Below are 10,781 nucleotides of genomic sequence, written 5' to 3' on the forward strand. Positions count from 1 at the left end.
ATCTGGCCTCTCGGCGCTCCGACAGCAGGAATGCCTTTGGAGCCTTAGAGAGGAATTAAAGGATGCAGATGGACGGATATATATACAGGTTTCAACTATGTGTGTACTTGGCAAAGCTGTGTAACGAGAGCTTTTCATCCCCCCGTGGTGTGAGGGGGGGGGGGGGGGGGGTCGCTCTGAGGAGGGGTCCGCTGCACACAACAACACAGGGACACCCACCAAGTTCACCACACAGGCTTCAGTCTGTCCGTGAAGCCCGGAGCAGAATGATCGTATTGTTTGTGCGTGTAATGAGTGTTTTAGAGCGCCCGGCGTGATTCACAAATGACAGGTTGCTGCACTGTAATCTGCTGCTGCAGTGACTTCAACCGGAGCGTCACGCTGAATCACAAGTCTTCAGCGACACGTGGACGTCCATTAGAGCCCCGGAAGGAGAGCAGCTTGTGATTTATTGTCGCTCCTCGATGCTCCGTCGAGCCGAACGACGAGTAATTGATCACGCTTTAAGGCCGTCGACCCGGACGCTCATTTGTTTTTCTCTATAATTCAACCCGTGAATCACAGCAAACAACGGCGTCAGGGAAATTAAAGGGAATATTATAATCGCCACGCCACAAAATACATCCAACACAACCGAAGCAGCGGAGCTTCGAGACTTGCGTGCTTCTTTGAAACGTTTGAAACGTTCGGGTTGGCGGTGCGGCCGGTCGATACGACGGCGAGGAGAAGGACGTTTGACCACGACCCGACCTCGGATAAGAGGAAGGAAAAAGATACTTTATGAAACAAACACGCTGACGTATCGGACAGCTGTTATAATCACTTTTAGCTCGTGTTTGAACAGCGTGCGTTACCGGAGGACTCCACTAGGGGGAGCGCCACAAAAATCATAACGAGTGAAACAAGGAAGTAGAGACGACGTCGTAGTACGGGGGAGTCGATGACTTGATCCGTGAACTTTTCTTTGAAACGTTCTGCCGTCGTCGTCGTCGTCGCGGCTCTCTGGAGTCTCCGATGTCGCCGGTCTCGTCATCGTAAGAAACTCCACGCTGCCCCCTGGTGGTTATGAGCATACGTTGCATCCCCCGTGGACGGGTAGCGTTAGCGGGATACTAAACACGTTACGATGCCACGTGGCCCCCGATGCTATCTGAACCACAGACACGCGAAGACACAACAGAGGAAGACGCGTCGCACAATTCACCATGAAAAGTCGATATTTGCCTTCCAGCGCTGTAACGTTAGCTTAAATAATCACTTCGCTATCTCCAAACACAGAGCGATGCTACGCTAAATTATATTCCCAAAGACGACGCTCCACCAAGACAGAAAGCCACGATTTGTATGAAAGCCAGGTCGGCACACTAATCTTAAAGTAAATTCAGACGGGTCTGTTTGGACAGTTACGTGTCCCTCGCTGCTCGTCGTGCAGGAACGCGGGGTCTGGTTAATCGTCGCCTCGGCGCTCTGTGACACTTTACAAACCTGTGAGATGGATGCGTGTCCTGGAACGTCTCCGGCCGGTGTTATTGTAGTCACGGGGCGCTCTGACAGGCGGCTGACGGATCACTCGGGCGGGGGAGGAGCTGTTGGAGGAGAAACAGCTTAAAGGCTAAAAACTGAAAACACATTATATATTTATTAATTAAGTGCTAATGAGCGTTTCTACAGTTTTTCGGACGCCCCTCTGTTGACGCCTGATATGAGAGCAGTGATCAGGTCAAACTAACAGGCAGCGATGGAAGTGGGCAGTACCCCTTTTTGAACACTAGGGGGCAGAGCTACATACTGCTCCTTTAACACGATGACCTCAGGGCGGTCAGCATTAATAAGTTCATTTAGTCCCTTCAGGGTCTCCGTAGACCCTCAGTGCCCCCCCTTTAGTCTCAAGTGACGTAAAAGAACCACTTCCTGTTCCTTACTTCAATTCAAAATAAAAGCACATAGCCAGTAAAGTACTCTCATCTTAAGACAGGAAATAAACACAAAATAAAAGCCTGACAAAAACAGTTCTGAAAGGCAAAATAAAATACGTTTTAAAAAATGTTAAACAGCCATATAAACTAAACCTACCTGTATTGATTTATATTATTTAGGTCTGTTTTTTATAGTTGATCATCTCTGTGTTAAATAAAGAGAACAGGAAGGCTGACTTAAAGTGAATGAAACCTTAGTGTTTCAGTGATGATGATTGTGACTGAGGAGCATTAATAACCTGTGTCTACCTGCGCAGACACTTCTGCAGAGCTCAGCCGGTACATGTGTTTCTCTGTAGGCTTTTCTGTCCGTCTTCAGGACGTCAGATTTACGCACGGAGGCTCCGCCGCCTGATTGGCCGGCGCTGCTCCGCCCTCCTCCTAGGTAACGGTGCGGAGAGTTTCGGGCGGAGTCGGAGAAGGAGGAACAGTTTATATTGGGGAGCCCTCGCAGCGCACGGACTGGGGTTTGTCTGCCACGGGTCCGGGACTTGTTTGGCTTCCACACGGAGAGATAGAGGGAGTCCGCCGAACCTGAACGGAACACCTATACCGGGAAATAAATAAACAAAGCAAGAAACAAACATGCCTTCTAACAAAGAAGACGGCGGCTGGAAGGAGTTTGTGTGGAACTCGGAGAAGGGAGAGCTGCTCGGCCGCACCGGGAGCAGTTGGTGTGAGTATGGTTGCCCGGGGGTTCGTGGAGAAATGGTGGGGCGCGCGCTCTAAGTTGTAGGGAGCGCGCGCCGGTCGCCTCGTGTTTCCTACCACCTGTTTGATTTGCTGCATTCATGGACAAATTGCTCCGTAGTTGCGCCATAAACCCGACACACGTCCAGCTGTTTGTGCGCCTCTGCTCGCTTTTACGCGCAGCTGAAAATGTGTGTGTGTGTGTGTGTGTGTTTCTAATGATCCGAGCCGGCGTGACAGAAATCATGTGCGGGGGGTTGTGGCTCTTATTGTACATTCAAAGTGCGTGGACATTGCGGTACAAAGCCTGGCCAATGATTGGATCTCTGTCCCTTTTGTTGTTGGAACGTCAACTTTTTTTTTTTTTTTTTTTGTTGAGTTTGGCAGCGTTGTAAAAGGGGGGCCTGAAAGGGTTAAAAATGCATCATGGTCCAAGGTGAGTCAAGGTGATAAGGCCTGCTCGGAAACGGAGCGCGAGGACTATCGATCCGTGTTGGGTTCCTGTGATCAGATGTCACTGTAATCTAACGAACAATACAACTGATTAACTCGCTCGACCTTTCTTCTCCTGTTTCCCCCTGGCAGCTGCGCGCACTGCGCATGTCCTTGTTCCTCCTCCTCTCAATGTCACACACACGCATACTCTCTCTCTCACACACACACACACACACACACACACTCACAGCTCCTCTTCAGTGCAGTCTAGACTCTGACACCTAGGTAAAAATAATGTTTCACTGACATGATGTCTGCTGCAGGAGTTCGTGTGTATGTGACACACACACACACACACACACACACACACACACACACACACACACACACACACTTGTCCTTCTGAGGTCATCTGAAAACGCTGATGCACTGGGAAAAGTTGCCATGCGCAGAGGTTGGGATGTTTCTCCTCCTCCGCTCGGAGAAGTGACTCCTTCACGTCTCCTTCCCTTGTGACCTTTTTGTCATTGCCTCATGCAGCAGAAGCACTCGGGCCCGTTAGCGACGCAGAGTTACAGTATGTCGGGTTCGTGCTCCGGCTTCACACTCCACTTCCTGTTCAGTCTGTGCAGACAAAGCCTGTCACTGTGGCGTTGGATGGTGTCTCATGAATGCGTCCTCTTTGAGCTCTGTCAGGCACTCGGAGGATGGAGCAGCCCGAGAGAAGACTCCGTCTCTTGTTGAGGTCAAAAAAGATTTTTTTTTTTTTGCACACGAGGAGACTGCACGGAGAACGTTCAGCTTGAACTTGTGTTTAGCGTTAAATCATCAGTTGGACAGGATTCTCCACAGGCGGCGTTTGCAGCAGTTGTAACCTTGAGTCTGTATCGGACGCCGCAGTTTGTCCTCCTGCAGAACTCTCCGTCCTCAGTCGGGACTCTGCTCAGTCTTTGTGGGACACTTTAAAAAGCCGAGTCAGCGGTGAGGACTCTCACATGAACCCTTCAGTGTTATTCATCCTCCGATAAGAGGAGAAAAGTTTGACCTGGACACTTCCTGTAGTTTGGACTTTGCTCGCCACATTCAGCGTGGCGTTGCTTGGACGCCTGGAGCGTTCCTGGTGGGTGTTTGTGTGTGTGTGTCTCTCCCGATGTGGGACGTGAAATCGATTTTTAAAGCTTCGACTCGGCGGCTAAAAAGAAGCCGAATTAAATTATTGATGGTCCCGTGGGAGCGGCGGCTCCTGCACGCCGGCTGTCTGTCATGTGAGCGTTTGTGTACAGCAGCAGCAGCAGCTCTCTGACTGTGAGCAGCTGTGACGCTGACGAGTCACACTTACTGTACACACACACACACACACACACACACACACACACACACACACACACACACACACACACACACACACACACACACACACACACACACACACACACACACACACACACACACACACACACACACACACACACACTGTGAGGAGGACGGGTTTGTTAAATAAACAGCCTGACAGAAAGTCGTCCGTCACGCCTTCATCACACACAGCTGCCCTCCGGTCACATCTCCCTGCTGTTCTTCATTAATCAGATTAAAGTTTAAGAGGTCCAAATAATCCAGATTATATTCACATCAACAAACCAACCTCGGCGTTTTGACGACTCCTCGCCGCTGAAGACGTGATCTCAGTCCCGTGAACGGTGGAGTCATGAAGTCTGAGGTCGTCGTCGTCCTTTTTCGAGACATCGATGCGTAGCGTTTGGCGGTGATCGTTTGGCGTGAAGCTGATGTCGCCGCCTCTTCTCACCTTGTTGACGTTCTTCTTCCTCCGCAGTCAAGATCATCCTGTTCTACGTGGTCTTCTACGGCTGCCTGGCAGGCATCTTCATCGGCACCATCCAAGCCATGCTGCTCACGCTGAGCAACTACAAGCCCACCTGGCAGGACCGAGTCGCACCCCCAGGTAACACACACACACACACACACAGTCTCTCTGGTCCCAGGTCTTGGTCTCAGTCTCTCTGGACCCAGGTCTTGGTCTCAGTCTCTCTGGACCCAGGTCTTGGTCTCAGTCTCTCTGGTCCCAGGTCTTGGTCTCAGTCTCTCTGGTCCCAGGTCTTGGTCTCAGTCTCTCTGGACCCAGGTCTTGGTCTCAGTCTCTCTGGTCCCAGGTTTTGGTCTCTCTGGTCCCAGGTCTTGGGTCTCAGTCTCTCTGGTCCCAGGTCTTGGTCTCGGTCTCTCTGGTCCCAGGTCTTGGTCTCGGTCTCTCTGGACCCAGGTCTTGGTCTCGGTCTCTCTGGTCCCAGGTCTTGGTCTCAGTCTCTCTGGACCCAGGTCTTGGTCTCAGTCTCTCTGGTCCCAGGTCTTGGTCTCAGTCTCTCTGGTCCCAGGTCTTGGTCTCAGTCTCTCTGGACCCAGGTCTTGGTCTCTGTCACACACACACACACACACACACACACACACACACACACACACACACACACACACACACACACACACACACACACACACACACACACACACACACACACACACACACACACACACACACACACACACACTCCTGAGTGCGGCCTTTAAAGACAGCTCAGAGTCATTTTATGCTGAGTCATGAAACAAAAACGACACGTTCCGTTGAGGATGACTCGGTCGCCGCTCCTCGCCGACGTCAGGCCGTTTTTTTTTAATGACGCTCTGAGGATGAAGGCGCTCCGCTGCGGCGGCGAGCGTGAGTTATGGCGTCCAACCTTCAGCTCCAGACGAGATAGAAAAAAGACCGAAACAAAACAAACAGTTCTGCAGTTCACTCCCAGGTTCTCTAGTTTAAGAACAGAAGAATCCATGACTGATCACACACACACACACACACACACACACACACACACACACACACACACACACACACACACACACACACACAGATGTAATGATGCTTGAACGTCTCCTCTCTCTCCAGTCTTTGTTGAAATCTAAATGTAACGATCTTAGCTACGTGCAAACCGAGCCGTCACCTTTTTTTTTTTTTTAAACTTAAAGTTATAAAAACCCGTGACCACGTGACGCTGGCGTTTCCTGCCTGCAGAGCGCCACGTGTTTGCACGCCCGCGTCACTGATTACAAACGTGCAGATTTTCCACAAACAAGATAAAAATCAGATTAAAGATCTTGACGCCTCGGTGACACACATCAGTCATCACGCACATTCACAGCGAGCGCGGCGGGTGTGAGCATGTGCAGAGCAGGAAGCTGCTGTGACGGCTAATCAGGGGGCGGCGTGTTCGCTCGAGGTCATCCAAACAACGGCGTGTCATCGGCGAGCAGATTCACCGTCAGCTGACTGACGTTTGCTGGAACCGGCTGTCACATGAGCTCGATCAGTTTCACGTCCGGACGCCATTTCAGCTAATTCAGCTCCTGGTTAGCCGAGGAGGAAACCGTATCTGCACGCTGCACGCTTCAGACGGGACACTCGATATCCAGCATCGTCTCTGACTCTGGAGGGAAAACGCACGCTTTGACTAAAGTCTGCAGAGTCAGAGTTCCTGAACGCATCACAAAAAAAAACCTCAGTGACCCGCGTCGGGGTCAAAGCCGGTCCACTCAAAGCTTTTTGTCCCTCACAGGCTCCGGTAGTTGCTGTTAGAGTGACGTCATTACAGGTCCCTGCAGAGAGAGAGAGAGAGAGAGAGAGGGATATTAAAGCTACAGAGAGAGGGATGTTATTTACATCCTTTAAAGGTCTCTGACGCAGGACGGGAGCCTGTCAGGGACAAACAGGACGACTCTGAGTGGACACGCTGTCTCACTGCTGCATGTAGAAGTTGTTAAACGCAGGTTTGCATTGTGCTGCTCTCTTGCGCCCCCCGCAGGCCTTTCACACACCCCACGTTCAGAAAAATCTGAAGTGGCCTTTAACGTGAACGACGTGGAGACCTACGTGCCTTACACCAAGGCCTTGAAGGATTTCTTAACCAAGTACGACGACGACAAGCAGGTGGACCAGATGAAGTTTGAAGACTGTGGAGGTACGTGGCAGAGTTTTCATTTTCACCCCCCCGTCGTGTTTCCTCCTCTAAACCTCCTTCACTCTCCTCCACAGACGAGCCGGCGGATTACAAGAACCGCGGCGACCTGGAGAGCGACATGGGCATCAGGAGGGCCTGCAAGTTCCCCAGGACCTGGCTGGGTCCCTGCTCCGGCATCGACGACCAGTACTTCGGCTTCAAAGACGGGAAGCCGTGCGTGATCGTGAAGCTCAACAGGATCGTGAACTATCGTCCAAAGGTGAGTCTTCTCATCGACCAATCCCGTACAAGCATCCTGAACATCCCGGCGTACAAATCCAACTTGATTCTGACTTTTCAGATTTGATAATCCGACCACACGTAGAGAAAGTCAGAACATGTGTCATGGGCTGAACAGAACCAGAAGATGAAGTTCTTACCACATTTAAGGGGACCGCCGATGTCGACCTTTCTGCGTCGGCCGGGTCGAGACTCCGATCCAAGAGTGCTGACACTGCGTGAAACGGATCACGGCATTAAAACCAGAAGCCTTCTCGCATCATCAGCCAATGTTTTCTTATTTTTAAAGAAGTGTCAGAAAACGCGTCTTTAGATCCGGATTCTTCTTCACAGCTTTCAGACTCGTTAAATAACGCCGAGCGCGTCGTCTTTAAATCATTAGAAGGTGACGGGAAGCGTTTTCTGTTTGACTGAATCTCTAAAGTCCTGGTGCTGACTTGTCGTCCTGTTCAGCCTCCTGCCTCCAATGAGACGATCCCTGAAGAAGCCCAGCCCAAAGTGCAGCCCAACCTCATCCCCATCTTCTGCACCAACAAGGTAGGCGCCGCTCCCTCTGCGTGTGTGTGTGTGTGTGTGTGTGTGTGTGCCACGTTGTGACCTGAGACCGTTTCTCTTGCAGAGAGAGGAGGACGCGGGTAAAATCGGCGAGATCAAGTACTACGGCGTGGGCGGCGGCTTCCCCCTGCAGTACTACCCGTACTACGGCAAGATGCTGCACCCGCAGTACCTGCAGCCGCTGGTGGCGCTGCACTTCACCAACCTGACCCTGAACACTGAACTGCGCATCGAGTGCAAAGTGTACGGAGAAAACATCAACTACAGCGACAAGGACCGCTACCAGGGACGCTTTGACATCAAGCTGCAGGTCAACAGTTTATGACCGACCTCAGGGACGTAGCACTTTCCTCCCCCTCCCCCCACGACCGCCCCTCCCCAAACTCCGCCCCCTTTGTTCTTAATCTAACGTAGGAGATCATAATAATACGTGAGGGGGCCGGCTGTCGCGGTTACGTCAATCACAACTAGTCTTGAATAAATGAAAGAAGAAGAAAAAAAAACCCGTGCTAGGGGAGCGAGGTGTAATCTGTCCGCTCGTCACTAGCTTCCACTTCCGTGTAGCGTTAGCTCGTATTTTAGAGGAAAAGTAGCGATAGGCCTAATAAAACATATTTATTCTGCTGTAAATGAGACTTTTCCACAAGCCATGGGACATTGTTCGTCATCGATTGACCGTAAAGCTGAATTATCTCGAGCCGTGTTCGTCCCTCTCTGCTCATCGCTGCCTCTTGTGGTCACAGTCGGTACTTTTTGTCGCATAACCCCGGTCTTCCAAAAAAAAAAACCCCACCGCTCTCCTCCGTCGGCAAGCTTTAGCAGTTCTCCGCTCTGTCTGTCTGTGTGTGTGTGTCTGTGTGTGTGTGTGTATGTGTGTGTGTGTCCGCCATGAACACACGCGCCCTCTTACTTAATGATTGAAGTCGTTTGACATGGTACACTCTTCTGATCTGTGTAAGGAAAAGGCTGCACTCCAGGGAACTTCTTTCCTTTTTATTCGTCTTTTACATCTGATCACTTTTTTTTTTTGTTGCTCTGTTGAATCATTTAAATGTGTGAAGGGGTTTTATTACTTGGTGTCATGCCTTTTACTCTTTGATTATTTTTTTTTGTGCCTTGAATGTAGAGTTGTGTGTCCAGCCTGTGAGACGCTGCGTCCTGCGAAGGCGACGGTGTTAACTCGACTTTTAACCCAGATTCTTTTTTTTCTTTCTTTGCTGGATCCATCACGTCACGGTGGTGCAACTCTCTGAATGTTTAAGCCATTAAACATGGTGGAAGAATTGTATATTTATGCAGTTGTACATTTTGTTTCTTTGCAGAATATTGTAATGTATAAATGCAAAACCAAAGTTGGCGAGAGTGTCTTTATCTGAAGCAATGCAGTATCTCATCGTGTGCTACAGTCCATGTCTTTGCCTTGCAAACCTCTCAGTGGTCCCTGTTGATTTGTGTCCCGGCCCTGATTGTCGTGTAGGTGTAAAGCGAGCAGGTGAGACGCCGCCTGACGTTCATGCATTCAAAAAGAAGAAGAAGATCTTAGATTTTAGATTTTAAATAATGTCGGCTTTTAAAACAAATCCTCAGATCTCATGTCGATGTTCCACTTGAACTTCTCCAACAGCTCATCCACCGTTTGTCATTTAATCAACGATAGAAACAAATAAAATTATAACGGACCTTTTTGCTCTTGTGTTTTATTTCTCCCAGCATGCACCGGGGCCGTCGCACTGATCCAGTATTAACTGTCGAGTTTTACAGATTTACACTCCTGCAGTCTGGAAGAACTCTGACGCAGGGCGGCGTGCTGCACGGCGTGCAGAAGCTTCACGTCGATCAACTATTCTTTGTTTCTGCACATAAAGCCAAGTTGCTCTTCAGCACAAAATCAAACGTATTTTGGAGCGAGCCTGCACGGGTATAAAGCGAGGTGAAGTGTGTTGAACCAGTTTGACTCCTCCATGAATGAAGGGTTGTGTGTGTGTGTGTGTGTGTGTGTGAAGGAGGGAGGAGGGTATCTGTTACCTCTCTGTCACCGAGCTCTCGGCGTGCAGGCTGAGCAGGCGGCTCGCTTTCAGGCACACGTTTCTGTAATTACAGGAGGGGGGGGGGCGAGTGTGTGCGCGGGCGAACACACGAGATGTTTCAGGAAGCAGGAGAGAGAGAGAGAGAGAGAGAGAGAGACGTATCCAGTCACCAAACCTGCAGAAACACCAGCAAGCCAAGAGAAGGAAATCAGCAGCTGCTCACAAAAAGCATCTTCCTGTTTGAAAGCCTCCCGATTGGTCTCTTTGTTTCCTGCAGTGGCTCAGGAGAGGGCTGAGGTCACCCAGGGGTCAGATTAGAGCGTCGTGACCTCGGCTCATGATAACACATGTGTTTGAAGGAGAGAGGCGAGGAGCGGATTCAAACCTCCAGCAGCTGTGAGCGAGTCCGTCCTGTGGAGGGAGCGGAGGGACGAACAAGAGAAGAAGAAAAGAGAACGTCATCATCCCTCTGAGGAGCTGCCGGCTCAGGAAGAGTCCAGAACTCCAGAGTCTGCGTAGAAACCCTCGTTAGCTTGGGATGACACCAGTCAACGAAATCAAACTTTCATATACGACTTCTGAATCCCCGCTTCAAACGAGCAGTCCGGTTCAGATCCGGTTCAGATCGCAGGGAAAACGTTTGGAATGGGACCCAAACAACCCGACGTGCACGTCCTGTTCGTCCCTCAAGTGGAAGAAAAGTTTACTTTGCATTTCTCCTCAATGCTGACTAAGAATGATGTAGCCTTTCTTCATCCTGCAGAACGAACACACACACACACACACACACACACACA

General features: G+C 50.4%; 1 protein-coding gene across 1 annotated transcript; it reads left to right on the top strand.

Annotated features, from left to right (window-relative positions):
• Nucleotides 1–2,366: 2,366 nt before the first annotated feature.
• On the top strand, nt 2,367–9,637 carry atp1b1b (ATPase Na+/K+ transporting subunit beta 1b). The gene is made up of 6 exons (XM_079336041.1): nt 2,367–2,652; nt 4,933–5,061; nt 6,968–7,123; nt 7,198–7,382; nt 7,856–7,939; nt 8,022–9,637. Exons 1-6 carry the CDS (start codon nt 2,562–2,564, stop codon nt 8,280–8,282), a joined length of 906 nt encoding a protein of 301 aa, XP_079192167.1. The 5' UTR covers nt 2,367–2,561; the 3' UTR covers nt 8,283–9,637.
• Nucleotides 9,638–10,781: the final 1,144 nt, after the last annotated feature.

The sequence above is a fragment of the Symphodus melops genome (genome assembly GCF_947650265.1).
Source record: "Symphodus melops genome assembly, chromosome: 23".
Classification (NCBI taxonomy): domain Eukaryota; kingdom Metazoa; phylum Chordata; class Actinopteri; order Labriformes; family Labridae; genus Symphodus; species Symphodus melops.